The sequence below is a fragment of the Nematolebias whitei genome, chromosome 11 (assembly GCF_014905685.2).
Source record: "Nematolebias whitei isolate Nwh7 chromosome 11, NemWhi1, whole genome shotgun sequence".
Classification (NCBI taxonomy): domain Eukaryota; kingdom Metazoa; phylum Chordata; class Actinopteri; order Cyprinodontiformes; family Rivulidae; genus Nematolebias; species Nematolebias whitei.
Genome location: NC_056508.1, coordinates 25,490,073 through 25,515,185, shown reverse-complemented (window position 1 = coordinate 25,515,185; position 25,113 = coordinate 25,490,073). Strand labels below are relative to the sequence as shown.

Here is a 25,113-nt window from a genome sequence, read left to right as displayed (position 1 = left end):
AAAATCAAACTACACCACAAAGATCCAAGAAAACAAAGTTTATTTAATCTACAGACTTATCTAAAAACTCAGAGTATCGTTAAAAAGTGCAATTTTTTTTGTCAGTCATTTCAGAAAGTGAAACTCGTATATTACACAGATTCATTACACTTAACGTCAAATATTTCAAGCCTTTGTTTCTTGTAATTTTGATGATTATGGGTTACAAATAATGAAAAAACTAAACTCAGTGTCTCAGAAAATTAGAATATTGTGAAGAGGTTCAGTACTTTAACTCCTGGTGTCACACCCTGATCAGCTGATTAACTCCTGGACATGAGCTACAAACGTCTCATTCCTCAAGTCCTGCCACTCCTGAACCAGAGACAACATCAGAAGCATCTTACCTGCAGGAGACAAAGAACTGGCCTGTTACTCAGCGGTCTTTTCAGATTTACCTCCTAAGACCCAAACTCTTGCATATGTGGATGCCAGGTCCTAGGAGGTTAAAGTAAATGTTCATGTAATTTAGAAATCAAGGTCCCAGAGTGAGGGGGACCAGAATCCACATTGCTGGAAGTCTAGAATAAAGTTTCTACAGTCAGTGATGATTTGGGTCCATGTCCTCTGCTGGTGCTGGTCCACTGGGGTTTCTCAAGTCCACAGTCAACACAGCATCTAGCAGGACATTTTAGAGACATCATGCTTCCTTCTGCTGGTGAACTTTATGGAGAAGCTGATTTAATTTTCCAGCAGGACTTGACTCCTGCCCACAAAGATAACAAAAGCTGGCTGTGGAATATTCAATTTTTCTGAGACACTGAATTTAGTTTTTTCCTCATCTGTAAGCCATAATCAACAAAATTACAAGAAGTAAAGGCTTGAACTATTTATATGTGTAATGACTATATGATATGAGCTTCATATTCTGAAATGATGACAAAACAGTTTAACTTTTTCACAATATTCAAATTTTTATAGATGCACCTGCACAGAAACAATGCAATGTGCATCTTGAAGGGGATTACTGTGAGATTAAAAAAATGCTTTGGTTCATTTGAATTTCCAAGTACGCAGAATGTACTGCACATTTCTGAAGTTTATTTAAATTTTATATCCATCTGTGCAAGTTGTTTATTTCATAAGTATCACTGCTGAGCTTTCCAAAACGGAAAAAATAAATAAAATAAAATACCCCCATTTTTTTTCGGTGGTCACACTCAGGAACAGTTTCAAAAGAACTGACATAAAGAAACCTAATGATGAGCTTTTGTTAGAGAATTATCAATGCTTCTCAGATAATTTACAGTAAAAAAAAAAATCATTAGAAAAAGGCATAAAGTGATTTAAAACATTTCAAATTCTACAACACAAACTTGGCTCTACATCTCAAACTGAAATCCAGTTCTGTAGAGCTCACCTGCTTCTGAAATGAGTAAGAAAAAAAAGATAATGTCCGGTTTACAAAAACAAGTAACATGTTTAAGTGCTGTTCTCATCGATCCCACTAGTAATAAATCAGAGTATTTGATGCCTTGCCTTTGTTGTAACAGAGGCAACTATACTCTGTACCAAATTTTGCAAGATCAAAACGTTAGAAGCTAAAGTTATTTCCTCCTGAAATGAATTGCAAAGTAAGTGCAAAAACCTTGCACAATAAGCACAAATACTACAATAAAAGTAAAATGACGTATAAAGTGCAAAGAACGGTTTCAATAAATGCACTGGGGCTGACCGTGGTAGTCACAGAGGCAGTGTGTGAGTACTCTAAACTGCCTCTTCCCTTTTCTCCTTACTCTTTCTCTTTTAAATATTTAAAAAAATGTGCCTACACCGTTTGTGATAGAGAATGTTTGTTGTTCAGTATAGAACAAAGATGTCCAATAAAATGAGATTTATACACTCTGTTGCCCGTTATTGTTTCATGAATGCACCATTCAGACATGGCACATTTATTTTTACAGTGGCTTAAATGAAGTGAGTATTTCCTCTTTCTTCCTTTTACAACAAAACACAATTTTCCCACCAATTTCTCTGGAATCAACAGATAGATAGGTAGTAAACATTAAACATGTTTTTTTTTTCTTTCTTTTTCCTAAAATACTGCCCAAAATGAGATCAGTGCCAGCTACAGTGACAATCGTAACATCAACAATATCAGTAGAGTAAAAAAGAAATTACAATATATATATATATATATATATATTTATATATATCTCTCAATAAAAATCAAACCAGAGTATCTCTAATATGAATATATTGAACAATGTAAACCTACCCTTATCAAAGTTAGCAAATATAACACAATAAGCACATCAGTCATAATCCTCTCACAGAGAGCGCTCACATCATTGTTTCTACAACGGTGTGGGTGGGCTTGATCAAGCCATTGTTCCCGTTTGGGTCCAGGGGCTGCGTCAGCTCGCTGCACTTCAGACTGTACTCTTTCGGGCGAGAGCTCACGTCCGACTTTGCCGGAGCTGCCACTGCTTTGATTCTCTGTGGAAAGGAGATGAGGCATTAAGATGAATGGTTTTCAGGAAAAGACTCAAAATGACAGTGATAGAGTTTTAAATGACAAATGTTTGTGTTGTGTATGAGATGGGTCAGCCAAACTGTGACGGACTTATGTTAAAAGCTCTGTTTAAAGGTAGTATACGACCATGCAAAATCCACCCCTAAGTCATCTGAATATGTTCACTTTGTTGATTCTGTGCTTCTAAACCAATGAACACAAGAGCCAAAATGTTAAATTGAGGGTTAAAACACTATATACATCTAAAGTGATGCTAACATGACCATATCTGTTAAACTATGGTGCTGCTAAGCAGACAATCTAGTTACAGGTTAATCTGCTGGAACAAGTTGTATATAAAAGATGCACAGATTATAAATCTGAAAATCAAAGCCTAAACTAGTGTAAGCAATGATTCCACTAGCTGTAAAAATAAACTATAGAAAAAGCAAACAAGTTTGTTGTTCTCAGAGTTTATAGCATAAGATAATTGGTTTAAAGTATTCTTTAACAAATCCTAATGTTTTTGCAATGTTTCATTTTGCCATTTGTGGTAAATCAGACCATGAAACAGGGATTATTTTAGTTCTGGGCTACCTTATTTTGGCGACATGAACCCTTTCTTGGATTCTCTGTCTTGTCTGTTACAATTCTAGTATGGTCCAGTTAAAAAAAAACAACCTAATATGTTAAAAATCAAAATATTTTAATCATGGCTTTAAAGCTGTAGTCCAAAAATCACTGTATGATATTGTGACATATACAAGAGAGCAAAACCATTGATTTTCTTATTATTAGCGATAAATGGATGAAACAGATTTATCTGCAAGTGAACATTTTGGCAGGGAATTTAATGTGTTGGAGAAAAATAAATAAATGAGGAAGCATAAGTATTTGGATGACAGAGAAATCATAATGTTTACATGAACAGTTGAGGCATTTCTACAGGATATTCCCAGGTAGCAGTAGTCAGGAAAACTGGTGTTTTGGGTAGTTGAAGACTTGCTTGGGTTACACAAGATATCATAATAGCTATTGTAGCTGAAAAAAGTATTTAAATTTGGATGTACTCAACATTAGACATTGCGTTATGGCGTACTGTAGGTATTTTATTCAGTTTACCTCTAATAATGCTCACTGCCTGCTGACTTACTGTTGGGGATCTACTATGTGAGTATTTGGTAGTTTACAATGATTATTGTGAGCGGTCACCTCCTTGTGAGAGGCACCACTTTGTTGTCTTTAGAACAGATAGTTGAAAATCTGTCAGCTCACCTCAATCAGGGGTCCCTCAGACTGCAGGATCTTGATGACCATCACCATGGGGATGCAGATCATGGAGGCTAGAGCAAGACACCAACCCACACCAATTGCCCATTCAGGATACTCATAAACCTTGTTGTAGGTCAAGGGCCTGTACTTCACCAGAGAGAAGATGAAGCAGCCCTGTAAAACAAACACACCACATTTAGTGTAAGCTTTGCAACCCCAGTGACCTGGATGACTCGACTATTACCATTTGTCACATGTCTTCAATGACAACACCCCCCTTGCACACCCCCAGTCATCCCAATAAAGAAACACTTGCTCTCACCATGCAGAGGACAGGAGTGATTATGGTCCAGCTCCATTTCATCCATGGGTTTGGTCTGTAGCCAATCATATCCTCAACTGCGTCATAGAAATTGTCAGCTCCTATCCAACACAAACAGACAAAAAAGGTGAAGACATGCTGTTTGTGTCTGCCTGCAACAAGACACTATCTGTTTTTACTAAACATTGTTTCTTCTTACAAGCTACCTGCCACGGATACCCATGATGTTTACCATAAACTGCAGCATATTTTTCCACTGGGTCAACTTCTTTGTTTTCTACAAACAGCCATGGCTTCATTTTAGTAGCTAAAAAGTCACCTTTCCTGGCTGACTGCTGACTGAAGTCACTGAGCGTAGTCTGGAACACACCCACAGTATGAATCATGTTTATTGCTCTGTATACTCTTTCCATTTTTTATTTCTTTCTAAGTACTCATTTGAAAAGTCTTGAATAAGTTAGCAAATAGAGATAAATGGAAATGACCACAAAATGATGTACTGTTATAAACACTAAAAGAAAGCACAACTACCAAAGATTTATGATCCTCCTTCTCAGAACATTGCGTATTCAACCGAAATTAACCAACTCACAACATGTCTACTTTGACTGTTGAACAATAGAAATGCCAAAGATAAAGAAATGACTCATATTGTTTGTTTTAACCATTTGTCCTACATTAAAGTCCACGCTCAATAATCCACGCAAAAAAACCCAACAAAGTTCTGTCAGGTCATCTGGACGGTTTCTTTTTTGTTGAGATGTTTCGTCCTTCATCCAAAGGACTTCATCAGTCCGAGGAGCCACAACAAACTCCCACAAGCAGCACACTCACATAGTGGACCAACCAGTTTGCTGATGATAAGATGGTTTCTGGGGCCTTCCCTCTCCCTGCTTCAGTCAAATGACCTGACTGAAATTTGTTGGATTTTCTACCTGGATTATTGATCATGAACTTTGCTGTTTTGAACCACTTTGGCTATGGCTGCCTCAGAGGAGTAGACGGGGAGAGGGCGGGCCCATAAACCATCTTATCACCATCAAACTGGTTGGTCCACAATGTGTGTGCTGCTTGTGGGACTCAGTTTGTTGTGGCTCCTCAGACTGATGAAGTCCTTTGGATGAAGGACGAAATGTCTCAACAAAAAAACAGAAACCGTCCAAAGAACCTGACTGAACTTTATTGCATTTGCCCTGCAATTCATTTTCTTAGGGTCTTAGGGAAGTCAAATACTTAAAACATTCACAAATTAATGATACCCATAATTTAAACTTAATAAACGATTACAAATGAGTGTAAAAACACATTTCAAACTGAAGTCTGGCTCTTTGGAGCTCCATTTGGACACTTTTTGCTTTGAGGTTGGAAGCCAGAGATCAGGAACAGAGCTTCCATTCAACAACATGACAAGTCACTGAAAAGAGATTCTGTGTGGTTTAACCACAACAACATTACACACACCATGCAGCATTGCTCTCATGGCATCTAAGCTTTTCTCTTTTCAGATGAGTTTTGGTTTTGCTAATAGTAAGAGGACATATTCTGCTGGGTGGCGACTCTTGAGGGCCAATCATAATAAAGCAGGAAGGGCAACTTCATTCGCTTCTCCTCCAAGTCTTAACACAACCCTGCAGTAAAACTTCTTTATTACTGACGTGTAAAACACCCTCAACCTTTGTCTACGTCAACAGAAACCCTTCCGGTCTTTTTATCTAACTCCTGTGAATCATTAGTTGTCCCGATACAGATATAGTAGTGTCCCACTTACCATAAACCCAGGCTACAGCAATGCACTCGAAGAATGCAACCCACAGAAGGCACACACCACTGGCTGCATAGTAGTCAAAGAGCTGAAACACATACATGCCACCCTGGAAAAACAAATGCAAAACATCTGACTTAATTCTCTCCTTGTGTGTGGTAAGGGGAGAAAAAATGAACAGGGATTATAAAAGGGGATATAGAGAGGGGGTGGCAGGAACTGTGAAAGTAGGACACAAGAACGCTGGCACCCAATCAATAGTTCAACAGGTGGTGAGATGTTTCTGAAGCCTGATAAACTGCTAAATGGAAAACCACGTTCCAAAATTCTTCCATTCGTGCACGTAGGTTGCTACTAATGAATGGAGTAGGAAACCATATTTAGTTGCAACAGCCCAGCAGCAAACAGGCATGTGGAAAACTGTTAGCATTATTTTTGTTGTCAATCCAAAAATGGAGTCTGTTTTTTTTTTTTTTTTACTGAAAGTAGCAAGCAAGAAAAGAGCAGCAACTCCATGAAGTGACCTTGTGACTTTGTGATGAACTTACTTTCGTCACCATGGCGAGTCCCAGGAGATAACTCATGAAACACATAACTGCTATGAAAATCTCTCTGCGGTAACCCTTCCTGAGAATGGATGGGTAGAGATCCACAATGGAGGTGATCTGTCCTTCCACTTCAACAAACTGTTGGGGAAAAAGCAACTATTAACAATGCAACGGTGCAATATGAATCTATTAACAATGCAACGGTGCAATATGAATGTTTCAGAGTGCGAGTGCAAATACGTGAAGAGAGCCATACTTAATGAGCAGTGAAGTTTATAAAAAAAATACTTTCATATTGTGGTAGTAAAATTAGGAAATTGCTTTTCGTATACAAGTTAAAAGTATTGATCCATTAAAGCAAAAGTTCAAATCTTTTGAAGCGGATAGTTGTAGATGTTTTTCTTTCAGCTACTCCCTTCTGCAGGGGTCATCACTGCACGCAAACTCACATAAATAATTTGACGATCGTTTAGGACCGGTGCTCAAACAGGCAGTCTCAAGATTACAAAATCACAGTACTTACACATCATAAAACAGCTCCAGTCTCTAAAGTTTTTATAACATTTCGTGCAAATGCTACTTGTTAAACCTTTGCACCATTGTCAGTTTCGTATTGCGCAGTTTTCCCAACAGAAATATTAAGATATGCCTGCCAGAAGTCCTCCCAGACTGCACCAGATAGCTGTTTCTGCTGCTATTTTTTCTTGAATATACCCATACTTTTCTAGGTAAATAGCCATATCATGTGAAGAAGGTGGTAATGTAAAGATTTATCAATAGTATTCTAACAAACCTCTAAAAACGTTTGAAAATTGAGCTATTTTAAGATAGTAGCTATTCACTTTGGTCATTGCCCTGCTCATATAAGCTGTTAGCTCATCATTCCAGTCAAAAGTACACCATTTCTAGAAACTAAAGCTGTAAAGTCAAGTGTAGAAAGACAGAACATGTGTACGAATGAAAGAGAGGCCGGTGGAACAGTGAGGCTACAAGGAGCAGAGGTCACAAAGGTGCAGGACTTTAAGTACTTGGGGTCCAATATCCAAGAAAATGAGGAGTGTGATAAAGAGGTGAAAAAGAGAGTCCAGGCAGGATGGGGAACGGTTTCAGGTGGGATTTGTGACAAAAGGGTGGCAGCAAAGGTCAAAGGAAAAGTTTACAAGAGATTAGTGGGACCAGCTATGATGTATGGTCTGGAGACAGTGGCGTTGACAGAAAGACAGAAAAAAGAACTGGAAGTGGCAGAACTGAAGAAGTTAAGGTTCTCCTTAGGAGTGACAAGGATGGATAAGAGTAGGAATGAGCTCATCAGAGGTACAGCACAGGTTGAACAACTGGGAGATAAAGTTAGAGAGACCAGACTGAGATGGTTTGGACATGTCCAGAGGAGGGACAGTGGGTATATTGGTAGAAGGATGTTAGAAATGCAGCTGCCAGGAAGAAGACAAAGAGGAAGAGGATGTCAGTCTGTGCGTTTTTGGTTATTTTAGTTTATTTCTCCTTATGGTTTATATTATTCTGTTCCTTGTGTTTTGACTTCAGCCCCCTGTGTTCTCTGTCAGATCTCATCTCCACCCTCAGTCATTCTCTCATATTTCTTCTCAGTCACCTTTCCACTCACACCTGTTCCACATGATTAATCACTCAGGTGCTGCCACATTCCACTTTTCCTCAGTCTCTGTTAAAACTACTTCTGATCACCATTTCACCATCGGCTCATAGTCTTGTCTCCCTGCAAGATGTCTCTGTCTTTCCTCTCAGGTTCCCCAGTGATATTTTTCTCTCTCTCTCATATTTTTTATGTAAGTTATTTGCTGCCACGTCAGCCCTTTGTTTCATTTTGTTATTTAAATGAATAAGTTTTATTTCAATTATACTTTAAGCTCCTCTTGTCTGCCTGCATCCTGGGTCCTAATCCTCAACTGACCGTGACAGAGGAGATGTTTGGATGCAGTTAGAGAGGACATAGAGATGGAGTGAGGACATAGGATGCAGAGGACAGAGTGAGATGGAGGAGGATGACTCGCTGTGGCGACCCCTGAAGAGGGAAAAGCCAAAAGTAGATTTAATTGTTCATATATAAACCAATATGTCAAAGGATTTGAACCATTGCTCTAAAATATGCTCATTTCTAGCACAATAACAAATTAAATGGACCTTTCTGTGCATGTGAAAATGACGTTAACAATACTTAACAGGTCAGGTCAACAAATCTGTGACATTTATACTTAAGAAATGCATCCACACACAAACACACACATGCAATGTCCTCATTTCTCTCAGGGAAATAGCTTCACTTGCATGAAAATTTACATGTACTCAAATTTAGATCGTCGGCCTGATCTTACTCTTGGCTGCAATGGGAAGGTGGCCGTGTGCAGGACTGGTTTAGTGCAAGAGTAGAATTACACTTGGAAGCAGGAAATGTGATACAGAATCCCACGGGTGCTTGTTCGCGTTTTGTCAACTTAGATTGTCTCGTCTTAATCAAAGCTCTGCCTCGTATCAAAGATGGTCAGCTTGGATTTAGGCTATTATAATGAGCTTTGCACAACAAAATGTTTGGCAAACATTAATCAGGTTTTAAAAAGGATTAATTTATGACACAACCGGTCATTAAACCTGCTTCAATCCTCACAGTGTGTTTATAAAATGCCTTTGTGGAAACAGATTGCTGTTAATATTTGTCAGTCATCAGACACTCCGAGCGTGTTAGGGATGATTCAGAGACGCTGTATGTGATCTGGGAGTTTCAGAGGTGGTAAGAAAAAAACCTGACCTGACTGTCCAGGCCCAGAAGCAGTAGCATGATGAAAAAGAGGATGGCCCACAGGGTTGGCAGTGGCATCATGGATACAGCTTTAGGGTAGGCGATGAAGGCCAAGCCAGGACCTGGAGAGAGAACAGAAAGGGAGGTGGGGAGAAGGGAACAAGGATATGATTAACACTTCTATCTGGTTTCAGGTTGGATGACAAACACAGGAGATAAGAAAAATATGTCTAGTAAATCTGAGGAGGTGTATATAATTGACTGGAGCTGAAACAGAGATTTAAATCATTTTAACTTTACTTTATGTTGGCCATAATTATCAGAAACTATTAAACAAAACGTATTGCTTGCAGGGTTTTTAAATGCTAAATGTGTCCTTGTATTTGTTAATCTGCAGGACAAATTAAAAATATATATATATAATTTCAAATACAGTATAACTTTAGGAAACATCTCTACTGCACATGTTTCTTATTGTCTGTTCAAATTGTATCATGGAAGTAAATTGACATATCATAGGAGTCTTCCTTCTGCTCAGCATCACAGAATTACTGTTCAGTTTGAACATTACTTTACCTTTAAGTACTTTTTTATGTACTTACTGTGGCCCATGAGAATATTCTAAAACATGTCTAGCACAACTAAACAAACCATTTCAACAGCATATAACACATACATCATGCACAGTCAGCAATTAAATCACAGTTGCACAGTTAAGCAAATGCAAGTCAGCTCTCCCAAAAAATATTCATACTTTAAAAGTTCTTAACTTTGTGTCAAATGTGACTAAATGCATCACTAATTTACTGCTGTATTCATTAAAGTGTCAATCAATGATTGAAATGGTAATTGTGATTATAAGCAAGAAAATTCAAGTTGAACAAAGTCCACAAAAATGAAACATTAAAAAACAAAAAGACAGCAACAAAACCACAGTAGAGCAACAGCAAGTGAACAGAACTGGGTTACAGTGCAGTGCTGCTGGTCAGAAATATTTCCTCAGGCTGCACATTCACATGTTCACTTTTAAGCCATGGGTCAAATCATCTTCAATGTGGTTCTGTGAAAAGGCTTCAAATAATCAATATCTTACCTGTTGTAGATAGCACTTTGAATGACCAAACTGATGAGCTAACAGCTAGTTCAAGCAAAGTCAAGGCCAAACTGGATTGATGTTTTTAATACAACTTCAACAGTTTATGTCAATGCTATTTTATTAATTTTTACATCATCAATAATTTACAAATTCCATGGTCATGCCAGCAGAAATATTATATTCCTGCTGGAGGAGCTGCTTTAGGCCTATGTAGTATTTTGCTTCATTCAGATTAGCCATTAGCTTCTCCGTCAGTTGAGAAATCATTCCCATTTATTAAAAATGAGGTAGTTCAAAGATCTGCCACAACAGGTAAAATATTAAAATCTCATAACCTTTCAAGAGAACTGCACATCACAATGTTCCAACATCCCTAAATACATCCAGTCAGTCCTCTCAGCATTGTCCTCTGGTCAGAAGGATGCAGAGCTACTGAACTGTGGGAGCAGGCTGAATGTGAGACACGTTGATGATGGCCCAAAAACTGGAGCTCCTTAGCGCAGCAGATCATTGTGTAGCTAAAACACACAGTGTTTGGCCAATGCAATGAAATCTGTCCGTAGAAAACAGGAAAACATGGTTCAGACTTGTTTTGAGGGTTTTGTTCAAGGAGTGTGCAATTGCCGATAGTTGGACTTTTCAACTTCACTTCTTACGGTACCTTACTTACGGTTACTTTTCTTATCGCCTGTAAGCTCTCTAAAGATTTTTACATTTCCAATTGTTGTTTTCGTTTTTTTGTTTTGAACAGCAGTGCCCACCATCACTGCTGCCATCACCTTGGACCCTCGTACCTGACTCTGCCACATCGGCAATGTCCACCCCTTGTTCTTGTGCCATGAAGCCCAGGACGGAAAATATTGCGAAGCCAGACACAAAACTGGTACCGCTGTTGAGGCCTCCCAGCAGCAAACAGTCCCTATGTCACACATATGTCATGGAGGTTGTTAATGAACACAGGTGGAACCGAAGTTCCCATTTTCTTTTCACGCAACCGTCTCTGACACGAGTTGCTCTCACTATTACAGTCCCACCCCTCCCCGCGGAAACACAACTAACCTGTAGCAGTTGTACTTGTACTTGTTGTAGCTCCCCAGCGATGTCATGGCTCCCAGGCAAATTGCATAGGAAAAGAAAATCTGGGTTCCTGCATCAATCCAAACCTAAGGAGGCAGAAATAATCCCTGTCGTGAAAATGTGCAGGGAGTTAAGCTAACCAGACCTGATTCTTTAAGCGTTGATAGCAAACATTAGATTGAAGCTTTACTAGGTAATCTCTGGGTCACGTAAGAGCAGGACAAATAGGCTGTAAAGACATCAGTGTCATAAAACATTTAAGCTGATTTATTTCATCCATCCATCCATTTTCTTGCGCTTATCTGGGGTCGGGTCGCGGGGGGTACTAGCCTAAGTAGGGAGGCCCAGACTTTCCTCTCCCCAGCCATTTGGACCAGCTCCTCCGGGGGCATCCCAAGGTGTTCCCAGGCCAGCTGAGAAACATAGTCCTCCAGCGTGTCCTGGGTCTTCCTCTGGGTCTCCTCCCAGTAGGACGTGTCTGGAACACCTCACCAGGGAGGCGTCCAGGAGGCATCCTAACCAGATGCCCGAGCCACCTCAACTGGCTCCTCTCGACATGGAGAAGCAGCAGCTCTACTCTGAGTTCCTCCCGGACGATCGAGCTTCTCACCCTGTCTCTAAGGGAGAGCCCAGACCCCCTTCGGAGAAAACTCATTTTGGCCGCTTGTATACGAGACCTCGTTCTTTCAGTCACAACCCAAAGCTCATGACCATAGATTAGGGTAGGAACATAGATTGACCAGTAAATTGAGAGCTTCGCCTTTTGACTCAGCTCTATCTTCACCACGACAGACCGGTACAGCACCCACTTCACTGCAGACGCTGCACCTATCTGCCTATCAATCTCACGCTCCATTTTTCCCTCATTCATGAACAAGACCCCAAGATACTTAAACTTCTCCACTTGAGGCAGGACCTCCTCCCCGACCTGGAGAGAGCACTCTACCCTTCTCCGGCTCAAGACCATGGCCTCGGATTTGGAGGAACTGATCCTCATCCTGGTCGCGTCACACTCGGCTGCGAACTGCTCCAGCAAAAGCTGTAGATCACGACCTGATCAAGCCAATAGGACCACATCATCTGCGAAAAACAGAGAAGCGATCCTAAGGTCCCTAAAACGGATCCCCTCAACACCTTATCTGCGCCTAGAAATTCTTTCCATAAAAGTTATGAACAAAATCGTGACAAAGGGCAACCTTGGCGGAGTCCAACTGTCACTGGGAACGAGCCCGACTTACTGCCGGCAATGTGGACCAAGCCCTGACACCGGTCATACAGGGACCTAACAGCCAGTACTAAAGGGCCTGGTACCCCATACTGCATTCTAAATGCTAAAGAATAATAATAATAATTTAATTGAAGATAGAATACAGGAAACCAAAACAAACTGAAGCTAGAGCACAATAAACTTTTGTAAAAACAAATAATTTAAAATTAATTGTTTAATTAACAGAGAACCCCATTGTAGTCTAAAATGTTCAAAGAAAAATCATTTCTGATAATTTGAAGTATTGTTTATGGCCCATCATTTTTCTAATTTCAATAGAGAGCATTATTCAACATTTAAGAATAGCCAGTGTAAAAACAGAAGCTGTAGGAATCTGAAATGAATCTGCTAAACAGCTGAGTTTGTTTGTATAATTTCTGAAATGATGAAATAAATAAATCACTTTTAGTTTAGCTCATCTGTAACTCGTAAATATTTTATGCTACCTTCTGTCCACAATAGTTGAAACACTGAAAACTCATAAATAAAGCCAACTTAAAAATAAAACTAAATAAATAACTTGTTTCTTTAAGGTAGCTACTAAGATTCATCTCTTAAAGCTTTTTTCTTTCCACAGAGCATGGACATTTTTACAGTTACCGATGTGTGTTCGTAAACTCTGGCACCACGTGTTCCAACAGACTCACAGCTACTTCAGGTATTCAAGGTAGATTTTAAAATTGAATGTTTTGGTCCTTTACACCTGTTTTTATTGACTTGTTTAAACAAACGTATTTATTAACTATAGTATTATTGGTATTTTACGTTACGAGGGTGAAATGCTCTCAATGTTGCTGGGATTCAGAATGAGCACAGCTGAAGGTAGATAAGATATAAACATGTTTAAACTGCAGTAAATTATATCAAACGTATCAAAGAGCCAGAAGAAGTCATGAATATTTATATTTTCTCAATTTGTACACATCCTTTATGATTATCTATTGTTGTCTTGTTGTGCCACTGTTCTCATTACTTTGTTAAAATCAGGTCTCTCTTGTAAATGAGTCTCTGAGGCTCAATGGGATTAACTTGCATAAATAAAGGTTGAATGAATGAATATATCTAGACCACAATGCAAAATACTGACTTTGAGCATGTCGATCTGTAAAAAGGTCATTCATGTATATATTCATGTATTCATAGCTAACATTAGCTTAGAAGCTAAGTCATCATTAACAAACTAAATTAAACTGATTAAACACAAAAAGGCTTATTCTGGAAAATAGCATAGTAAGGTTGAGTACAAATCTGAAAAAGCACATTTTTTGTTTACATGTCTTTCTGTTCTTTAGTCAAAATCTCACTTGACGATAATTGTTGTGAGAAAATGCAAAAAATGTGAGATAATATCGCGAAGCTTTGGCAGTCAGTGACACCAAATTGTGGCTGACCTGAGACAAACCAGTTGAGAAGCCACAATTTCGGTTGCTATTTTTTTTTAGAATAAAAAATAACTAACAGACAAGACATGTGACTAAAATGCCACAAAAATGTGTTTGTCATTCACAGGAATATGTCCGTTTTTTTGCAGTTAGATATGCAAGCAAATGTGCTGCAAGTATCAGTTTAGTGCGTTTCCAAGTGAAAATGAGAGAAATTTCCTTTCATGGGAAAATGCAGCTGTGAATACTTATTGTAGAAGAGCATGCTGAAAAATAGCTGAAATTAGCTTAAAAAATATACTGAAATGTAGCTGAAATGGAAGGACACGCCCAAATTAGCAGAAGAAAGCAGAAAAAAAAACATATTTGCTGAATTACAAACCGGATTCCAAAAAAGTTGGGACACTAAACAAATTGTGAATAAAAACTGAATGCAATGATGTGGAGGAGCCAACATCTAATATTTTATTCAGAATAGAACACAAATCACAGCTCAAAAGTTTAAACTGAGACAATGTATCATTTTAAGGGAAAAATCTGTTGTTTCCAAATTTCATGGCGTCAACAAATCCCAAAAAAGTTGGGACAAGTTCATTTTTACCACTGTGTGGCATCCCCCCCTTCTTCTTACAACACTCAACAGACGTCTGGGGACAGAGGAGACCAGTTTCTCAAGTTTAGAAATAGGAATGCTCTCCCATTCATGTCTAATACAGGCCTCTAACTGTTCAATCGTCTTGGGCCTTCTTTGTCGCACCTTCCTCTTTATGATGCGCCAAATGTTCTCTATAGGTGAAAGATCTGGACTGCAGGCTGGCCATTTCAGTACCCGGATCCTTCTCCTACGTAGCCATGATGTTGTGATTGCTGCAGAATGTGGTCTGGCATTATTGTGTTGAAAAATGCAGGGTCTTCCCTGAAAGAGATGACGTCTAGATGGAGCATATGTTGTTCTAGAACCTGAACATAGTTCTCTGCATTAATGGTGCCTTTCCAGACATGCAAGCTGCCCATGCCACAAGCGCTCATGCAACCATCAGTGATGCAGGCTTTTGAACGGAGCGTTGATAACAACTTGGGCTATCCTTGTCCTCTCTGGTCCGGATGACATGGCGTCCCAGTGTTCCATAAAGAACTTCAAACCATGACTCATCTGACCACAGAACAGTCTTCCATTTTGCCACACTCCATTTTAAATGACCCCTGGCCCAGTACAAACGTCTGAGCTTGTGGAGCTTGCTTAGAAATGGCTTCCTCTTTGCACTGTAGAGTTTCAGCTGGCAACGGCGGATGGCACGGTGGATTGTGTTCACTGACAAGGCTTTCTGGAAGTATTCCTGAGCCCATTCTGTTATTTCCTTGACAGTGGCATTCCTGTTTGAGGTGCAGTGACGTTTAAGGGCCCGGAGATCACGAGCATCCAGTAGAGTTTTACGGCCTTGACCCTTACGCACAGCGATTGTTCCAGATTCTCTGAATCTTTTGATGATGTTATGCACAGTTGATGATGATAACTTAAAAGTCTTTGCTATTTTATGCTGGGTAACACCATTCTGGTATTGCTGCACTATCTTTCTGCACAACAATGGTGGAATTGGTGATCCTCTTACCATCTTGGCTTCTGAGAGACACTGACACTCTGAGAAGCTCTTTTTATACCCAATCATGTTGTCAATTGACCTAATTAGTGTTAATTGGTCTTCCAGCTGTTCATTATATGCTCAATTTCCTTTTGCCAACCACTTATTGCTACTTGTCCCAACTTTTTTGGGATTTGTTGACACTGTGAAATTTTGAATCAACATATTTTTCCTTTAAAATGTTACATTTACTCAGATTAAACTTTTGATCTGTCATCTATGTTATATTACGAATAAAATATTGACATTTGCCATCTCCACATCATTGCATTCGGTTTTTATTCACAATTTGTTTAGTGTCCCAACTTTTTTGGAATCCGATTTGTAGGTTTAAATAAGCAGAAATGAGCACAAAATTAGAAAAATAGCTAAAAAGATGACATTAACAAAAAAAAAAAGAATAGCTGCAAAATAGTTGAATAGTCATAAAGAAGCTTAAACTACCAGACGGAAGTGGAAAAAACTGAAACAAGCTAAAAAAATGTGTTTTTAAAAAGTGGAGTTAGCCGGAAAAAGCTAAAATTAGCATAAAACAGCTAAATAGTAGCTGAAATAGCAGAAAAAGCTGAAATTAGCAGAAAAAAGCTGAAAGGAGTATAACAATCTGAAATTAGCATAAAAAAGTTAATTAGGTTGAAAGTTTCAGAAATTACCAGAAAAAAATGGAATTTGTCTGAAAACAGCTGAAATTAGCTACAAAACTCGAAAAGGCTGAAAAGGTAGAACAATCTTAAATTAGCAGAAGAAAGCAGAAAAGACATGTGTGGCCAATTAGGCTGAAAGAAGCAGAAATGAGCACAAAAAAGTGAAAATTATCTCATAAAAGCAGAAATGAACAAAACACCAGCAAGTATCAATTTATTGTGACTCCAAGTGAAAATTTGCTTCTTCTTTTTGTTGCCATCTTGTGTTTTCACGTCATTATCAGTCACAACTCTGTAAGTTTTACATCCTTATTTATTCAAAAACAGCTTCTCTGATCTGACTTTCTGTTTGTTTTTGCTTCTTGTTCTTGTTTCTTCACATCAGTATTATGTTTTTTGATCACTACTTACTTGTGTTAACTAGTCGCCTAAACATACCTATATGTGCTCATTTTGTTTATTGTATTATTTTCTTAGCAGCTCCTTACTTTGTGCCCTTGTTGTGCTTTTTTAATGTATTTTGTGTCTGGACATCATTTGGTCCCTGCTGCTGAGTTGTGTTTTGTTTCTAAGAGTTTCGTTAAAGCTCTTTTATCTCCTGCCTGTTGTTTCAGTTCATGTTCAGCTTCTAATTAGCTGCAGACAGGATGGAGTCAGAAGTTCACTTAATGCTGCCAGTGCCATTCAAGATGTTTTTTTGTTTTTTTTTATGAAAGTCATGCTTAAATCTGTGTGATGTGGAAGTGAAAGCAGGAGGAATTCAATAATTGTGAGCTCTGCAGATCCAGTTGTTTCCTGAGATTAGGCAGCAATGAGTCATCGTGACATTGCTTGTAACTTGTTCATTCGAAAGTTTAGTTGTTACTTTTCACATAACTTTTTACTGAAAAGGTAATTTCCTTTGCTTTTGCATGGATGTAAAATAAGTGGGATTATTGAACCTACCTCTGGATCCTGGAGACGAGTTAGGTCAGGGTAAAGATAAAATTTGATCCCTTCAGCTGCTCCAGGTAGAGTCACGCCACGCACCAACAGTATGATTAACATCACAAATGGAAACGTTGCGGTCACATACACAACCTGGACAAAACAAAATTTATTATTAGCTAAAACAAAATTGAGCAAACAAAACAAATGAAAATAGGCCCAGACACAGTGAAATAAAGAGAAACAATCTGTAGTTGCTATTATAATTGAATGCTAAAATAATGTTCTTATGTGTTAACCATTTCCCTCCATTCAAAGTTCACTGTTTCAGACTTGTGGGATGAATGGACGGTGATGCAATTAGGTCCCGTGGAAGCGTTTCACTTCCTGAACTGCTGCCTGGTTAAACATTAAACCATTTTAAGGCGCTCCTGTCACTGAACTGTACGTTCCATTAAGAGAATTAAACGCACAAATAGCATGTAATAGAGTTAATCATTGTTTTCAGAGTGGTTCCTGTCGACTCTGACCCAGTTTCTGTTCGGCTAACAGAAACAAACATATGGCAAAGCACACATGTGTCTGACTGACCGAGGAGGAACATTCAGGAAAACCAAAAGCTGCGATCCTAAATTGCAAGAACTGAAATTGTTTCGAATCCTGTTAGTTCTCCCGGAGCAGCAGTGTTTTGTCAGTGGCAACACAATAACTACCGGACGTGCACGTCACACTCACTTTTCCTGTGGACTTGACTCCTTTCCAAATGCAGAAGAAGCAAATAATCCACATGACCAGGAGACACAGGGCTAAATCCCACTTCAGGGGTCCGATGTCCTCAATCCCAGTGGAGATGCTCAGGACGTTGCGTCTGAAGAGATACCAAGGGTTATAAATGGTTACCAGCAGTTAACCAACCATTGTGTTAGGTGAGACTGGAACTTTAAAAATGTTTTATTCTCTTTATATAACTCTCATTTACTTTTCTTATGTTGAAGTTTTAGATTTAAATAGGAAATCTATGACTTTCTAAATCATATGTGTCAAACTCAAGGCCTGGAGGCCGAATGTGGCCCTCGTTGCCATCTTATCTGGCCCCCAAGATGATATATGAAATGTAAAATACTTCTATCTCTTTAATTTTATCAGTAATCTTTGATTATAATGTTGAAAGCACAACAGAGAACATAAAATGAGACCAACCAAACTCTTGTTGAGAAACTTGTAACCAAGAAAAGATGTTGAATATCTGATTTGAGTTAGTGTGGTTTTTGAAATTGGCCCTTAGTTTGAAAAAGGTTTCAATGTAGGCCCCCATTTGTAAGAGAGTTTGACACCCCTGTTCTAGATGGTGTTTTATTTCAATCCTATGATGTAAGTTAAACTTTGAGCATAAACATTGCAGTGTGGATAACGTTTAAAATAAATCCACAGAAATGGGGAACTTTTGCAAAAATAAGAATGGATCCTGCCTGGCCAAACTTGTTTACTCAAGCCAGATAAAGAGCCAGTGTTAGTTTTAGTCTATTCACGTGTGTCAGTGAATACTCACTCCCAGAACTCTGTGACAGGGGAAGTAAAGTTGGTAGCGTTGGCTGCCATCCAGAGGGTCTTGTTCCTGCGGACTGTGTCCTCGATGCAGTTCTCCGTGTTCCAGGGTTGGTTGCATTTTGCCCAAGGGAGCTCGGGCTGAAAGCATTGAAAGAGGTAGTAGAGTCCCCAGGCCAAGATCACGATGTAGTAGACGTTCAGAAGAGATACGATCACAATGGAAGCATAGCCGATACCTGCACACAGTTTGAGGGGGAGGGAATGATTAAACAACAGCTCTTTGGGGCAACTTTTAAACCTGCATTTTAATTAGAGTTCATTATTTCACATCTGTCTATTTACCCATCCACAAATATGGAGCAACCCATACTTGGGGTCATGTTTCTGACTATTTAATCAATTAAAACAGATAGTCTGCTTCTGAGTGATCGATTGCTCAGGAGTCAACCATACTTTCTACATGCTCCAATATGTTTCCAGAAAGTTGCCAACATTGCCTGTTAGTCATTTATCTTTGGTGGTTAAAGACCACAAAGTTTCCTGCAGGGTAAATCAAATATGAATAAACTAGCATGATTTAAAGAAATGCACATCACCCTCCACTCCGCATGCCAAACATTTAAGCAAAGATCTAATGTGTTAGCACTCAGTGTGTTGGGAATGACTCTCAGCTACTACCACACCAAACGCTGGCTCTGTTTGGATGGGGGCCGAGATGGTGTAGAGGCAGGGCAGCCGGCTTGGGACCCGAAAGTCCCAGGTTCGATCCCCAGTCACTGCACATCACGTGGCGTCTCTGGGCAGCACGCCTCACCCCCAAAATGCCCCCCGGGCGCTTTCAATAGCTGCCCACTGCACCACCTGGTGGTGGATGGGTTAAATGCAGAGACTAATTTCGCCATTGTATGGAAACATACAGTGCTGACATTGTGATGACATTATTATTATTATATGCTAGGCGTTTCTATGGTGGCCATCTTGGATCACCTTTCATGGTGGCGCAGACAGACAAGTGTAACAAATGAAACGTCAAGGTGACCTGCAGATAATAGCCTGCTAAGCTGTTACTACAAAGAGCTCCTTTTACATAAAATTACCAACATATATTTTATTTTGAGTATAAATACCAATTATACATCTTTCTGACTATCAATGTATTCGCTGCACTTCTTGCTTCAGTACTCAGAGGTAAGCCTGTTTTAAACTATGCTATCAGGTAAAAGCAAAGGGGAAGTTTCCAAGGTTGCCTGAATTTTGATCTGCTTCGTGGACTCTAATGTCCTCACTGTATTTATTATTATTAGATGACTTTGTCCTGAACCTGAACACACAAATCTCATGTACTCTTCCACCACTTCAGAGTATTTTTAAACTTATCATGTATGTCACGCCCCCACCTTCTCATTCCCACGTTCCAAATGCAAACTGACCAACACATTTGTGCTGTGACAGCTGTGTGTGTATATGTGTGTGTGTGTGTGTGTGTGTTTTTGCTTGACTGTGAACCGACAAGCTGTGAGTGAAGTTATAGATTCCCCATGTGACAAAGAAAAAAACAAAGACTGTTTTGGAGATGTGTAGTGGCCCAGTTTATGGACCTTATGCATGCAGTAAATGAAAGCAACAACTTCTACACTACAAAGACACCTGGCAGCTATTAAAGCTAAAGTTCAACAAAAAAATCTATATTTTTTACGTGATTTCCTCTGTGTGAACATAAGTAAAGGTGGAGTATTTATAATCTCCCATTAGCTAAAGAAATTGGGAAAACCAGCATAACAAAATATGGAAAAAGTGTCTTATCTAAATTGCTCTACATCACAATGGCATTTTTCATCATAATTTGTTTCCGTGGCAACCAATTAAGTAGATTACAAACATTTGCATTCTCTGGCCGAAGCTGAATCTTTTTCAAAGTGGTTCCCAGTGGGGTTCATGAAACACCAAGTGGTCTTAAGATTGTCTTTAAAAATATAGAAATGATTGTTAAATACGTATTTTACCCCATATTTGTAGATAAAACAAGTCAGCTGTCATAGATGGATAAAAACAAGATGGTTGTTGAAGCTATCTGTTTGGCCATTATGTCCCCATTTGATTTACTCACATTTGTATACATCAACCAACAACTGCCATTATTTTTGTTGGTCAGAAGCTGAAAAGTTTGGTAAACCCTCCTTTATCAACCTATACAAACATAAATGATCTTCTAAGATAATTACTCAACAGAAAGTAGACTGCTGAAGTTAGAATGATCCAACTAAACTTTGGGGAGGAGAGTACACCCCCTGCAGAACAGAGGATAATCAGAGCAGAAGTCTTGTCCAGACAACTGATGCTTTAACGCAGCATTACAAGTCTAGTGAAGCTTCTGTCTGACTTTCTGTGCAGAGTCTCCTTGTTTCTGTGTTTGGACTGACCAGTGAAGATGGGACAGAGCTTGGCCCAGCAAGTGATCCCCCCTTCAGAGGTGTACTGGCCCAGTGCGACCTCCAGGAAGAACACGGGCAAGCCACCTCCAAACAGGAAGATGAAGTAAGGGATGAGAAATGCACCTGTAGAGATACACAACATCAGAGGATTAAGGTATCACTGTTGTCATGAAACACCCAAGAATGTGTTGTGATGTTTGCACCTACCTCCACCATTTTTATAACAAAGGTAAGGAAAGCGCCACACATTGCCTAATCCTACAAATCCTCCGGCCACAGACAGGACGAAGTCGAGCTTACTGGCCCACTTTTCCCTCTGAGGGACCTTCCCTTCAGCCTCATCCTCGGGTCGGGTACCCGGGCTTTTTCCTGGTGAAGGTTTAAGGGTGTCCTTATGGAAATCCTTCAGACACTGGAGCTTCTCTTTTTCTCTTGCCATGCTGTGGACAAAAAGGTTGAGAATAAATAAAGGTGGACATAAAATACAAGTACATGATGAAGGAGACAGAGGTGAGAGGGATAAAACACCAGACGTGGAGCAGTGTTAAGGAGATAATACTGTCCCCTGACTGCCTTACAGCTTGCTGCATGAGCACACGATAAACAGTACAATGCAGGTAATCTTGTTAATCTGGAGGACTGATGGATAGAGGTCATCCAGATTAAACGTTGAGGAAGTTGGAAAAGAACAAACGTGGTTAAGAGGGTGGAAAATTACCCAAAGCTTTGTAGTTACATAAAATAAAGTGTTTAGGAAAAAAATTAAAATGTGTAATCAGCATCCAAACATCAGCGTTCCTTGTTTTCCATCTTGAAGGAACCTTCCACTCAGAAGGAGGTTACATTGTCAGTGAAGGAAAAGGAAAGGGCAGTGCTTCTGGACCTACAACACTTCTTTTTTGTAACTTTAGTCTTATAACTCATCCCAGTAAAAGTCAAGTTTAGGGAGCAAGTGCATTTTCAAAGTGGTGGCCGCTCCCAGGAAACCCCTACAGCTCAAGATTAGGTGTGTTTGCACTGTAAATAACCTTTCCTAGACAGATTTGTTATCCCACAGCAAGAGTCCAATTTCATTCACGTGACTGAACTACCTGCGTTAAGACTAGTCTCATTTTAACAGAAGCCTCTTCTGCAAAACAAAAGACTAACAGTTCTTATAATTATTATTCACAAGGTTACAATTAAAATAGATATAAAGGGATTTTTCTGCTTTTTATTAAAGTTCGCCTTAAATAGAGAACATTGAAAACTCCCCCTTAACTCGTGAATAAATTTAGACTGAGGAAGCTGGGACAAAAGAACATGTCTCTGAGGGGTTTACTTTCACAACACTTTGAAAGCTTTAACAAAGAGACAATAACTGCAAGAAAACACAATCACTTTGGGCTAACAACTACACACTTATCATCACAACAATAATAGAGTTTCCCCCTCAGATGAAAGGACACTTTGAGCAGTGTTCACTGGGAACTTGAGGTCTCCCTGGCTCACTGATGCTGTGTGCACACTGTGTCCCATCATTTTTAAGGACTTCTCTCTTTCCGTTGTGCATGACAAGTCAACTACTTTCCATTCTCAAACCCACTTACGTAACTGGATCAGTTCTCTCTCATCCTGTCTCCCTCCCTTTTCATCCCTCTCTCTCTCTCTCTCTTTTACATTCGGCTGCTCAGCTTCACCTGCCACTTGAAGCTCCCACTTTATGACACAATCCAGGAGAAGTACTAAAGAAGTACAGACATGTCTATAATAACGTCTTTCCAACGTTATAAATCACTAAAGACATTCAGACTTGTTGACATATCCTTCCTCTTTCTATTTAAGCTGTTCACAGAAATCCTTTCAGATCATCATGCTGCTTTTATTCTAAATCCATCAAAGAGGAAAATCCTGTTTGAGCGCACGCAAACATGGAAAACCAAAATTAATTCTTAAAGCGAATCAGAAAACTTACATTTCCTTCATGGCTGCAGCTATGTATAGTGTCCGTGTCCCTCAGCTGTCACCATTCCTCTGTACCGAATGCCTTTATGCAGACAGGGGTCACAAGAAGCAGAGCTGACAGCAGGGCCCGCCTCTTGGCTAAAGACAATTAAATCTAAACTGGAGATTGGACGCTGGCTCGCTGTCACACACAACTCAGGTACAACGTAGGAGACTGTAAATTTCCACTACTCTCTGCCTACAAGCACACACACACCCATGGTGGGGGGGATGAGTGCAGTGTCTCATACACACACACATGCACTTCTTGTTCATGTGCAGAGATAGAAAAACAAGTAACCGCTCCTTTACTGTGGCCTTGATTTATAATTTGGAACAGAAGGATGCAGGGAGAGTTTCTGTCTTTTTATGCATAATTGATAAAAAACAGAGAAATACAAAGTTCTTCTAATTAGCTTCTCAGAACACGGCTTCCAAGACTTTTTCTTGACAAACGATGGGATTTTTTTTTTTTTTTTGTAGATCAGATTTATTTTTAATCCACCCTGTTGCGGCATGTGTTTTGGGTATCTAAGAAATGTAAACAAGCAGAGTATGAGTTTATAACAAAGCCTAATAAGGTAAACGTGTCTCCTGTTTGAATACGGACCTCTTCTCAGGAAGCTAACACTGAAAAGACTGCTGGCAAGACACCAGGCACTTACCAACTGTTAAGTTCCTGCTCAGGACTGACGGGGCTTAATGGTTGGAAAATTCATCGGTAGACGTGTTGTCATTCCAACAACATGCACAAACACACGTTCAACTTCTCTAAGCGTTGTGCAGTTATAAAACATCATGTTTACGGCCTGCCGCAAAGCGCAATATTGTTTGTTCTCACGTCCGCATATGTGTTTGAGAGCATGTGCTGTTTGCCTGTTAGCAAAATAGGTCATGAAGCACTGCTTCATACATAGTAATCAAATATACAACTCAATAACTTTTGGAATCAACCCTCTTTAAGATGGCCATCACTGCTAATCAACCTTAGCAAGCTGAAAAATGGCTGCATTAGATAAAATTACAAATACTGAGCTAAAAGTGGTAGTAGCAGAGTCATTCGCAACACATGCTCCAAACACAAACCCTTCTCACAAAATATTGCATTGTTAGATGAGACTGTGTCATTTACAAGGTTTGAGAAGACCTTGAGGGTTTTTTACAGTGTAATATGGCGTATGGGTGAAATCAAATTAATTTGAGATCTTTTTATGTTTAATAACATAAAACTTTTAAAAAAAAAACTCATAAAACTTTGTCCAGGAGCAGCTGATTAACATTGAAAAAGCTCATATAATGTCTCAGCTACAGCTCCGAATCTCAAATGAGTTTAAAAAGGAGGCACTGTGGATGCATTCCCGTCTTCCTGCAGGCTGTGCTCAAGTGCCTGACCACTGAAATCCTGGAACTATCAGGGAACACGGCTCGTGACACCAGAAGGACCGGGATTGTCCCCTGACACCTGCAGCTGGCTGTCCGCAGCGACGAGGAGCTCGGCAGGCTGCTGGGAGGAGTGGCCATCACTCTGGGAGGAGTTAAGTTCAGCCCGGCATTTGGGTGGTCTTGCAGCTCAGGGGAACCAAGAGGCCAGCCGAGCCTGAGTGGACAGATCGGACGGCATCTGCAGCCAGTTTCTTCGGACCCACTATGGGATGGACCTTTACAAGAGATCCTTCCTGCCTACAGCCATCAGCATCTGTAACATCTTTTAATGAAACGAGGATAACGAGTTACAACATTTAATTTCCCTTTGGGATTAATAAATGATTTTTGAATTTGAATTTAAAGTTTTTAATCCGATGATATAGTGATAAGACCACAAATATGAATAACCTGGATTTTCTTTAATTTACTTACAGTTTGGTTTTATAATCAGCCATTTTCCCTGACCATTTTATATAATTTACTCTTAGAAGGATCAAACATAAAGGAGCAACATTTTCTTATCA

The 25,113-nt window shown here is 39.5% G+C and overlaps 1 protein-coding gene across 1 annotated transcript; it reads right to left on the bottom strand.

The window, feature by feature from the left end:
- Nucleotides 1-357: 357 nt before the first annotated feature.
- LOC119417568 (sodium- and chloride-dependent taurine transporter) lies at nt 358-23,202 on the bottom strand. Its single transcript, XM_037684804.1, has 14 exons — nt 23,136-23,202; nt 21,389-21,621; nt 21,170-21,304; nt 18,751-18,985; nt 17,937-18,069; nt 17,220-17,354; nt 11,324-11,427; nt 11,059-11,183; nt 9,178-9,290; nt 6,399-6,536; nt 5,857-5,959; nt 4,089-4,189; nt 3,770-3,940; nt 358-2,478 (listed from the first exon to the last, which is right to left on the bottom strand). Exons 1-14 carry the CDS (start codon nt 23,144-23,146, stop codon nt 2,323-2,325), a joined length of 1,893 nt encoding a protein of 630 aa, XP_037540732.1. The 5' UTR covers nt 23,147-23,202; the 3' UTR covers nt 358-2,322.
- Between the last annotated feature and the right edge of the window lie 1,911 nt (nt 23,203-25,113).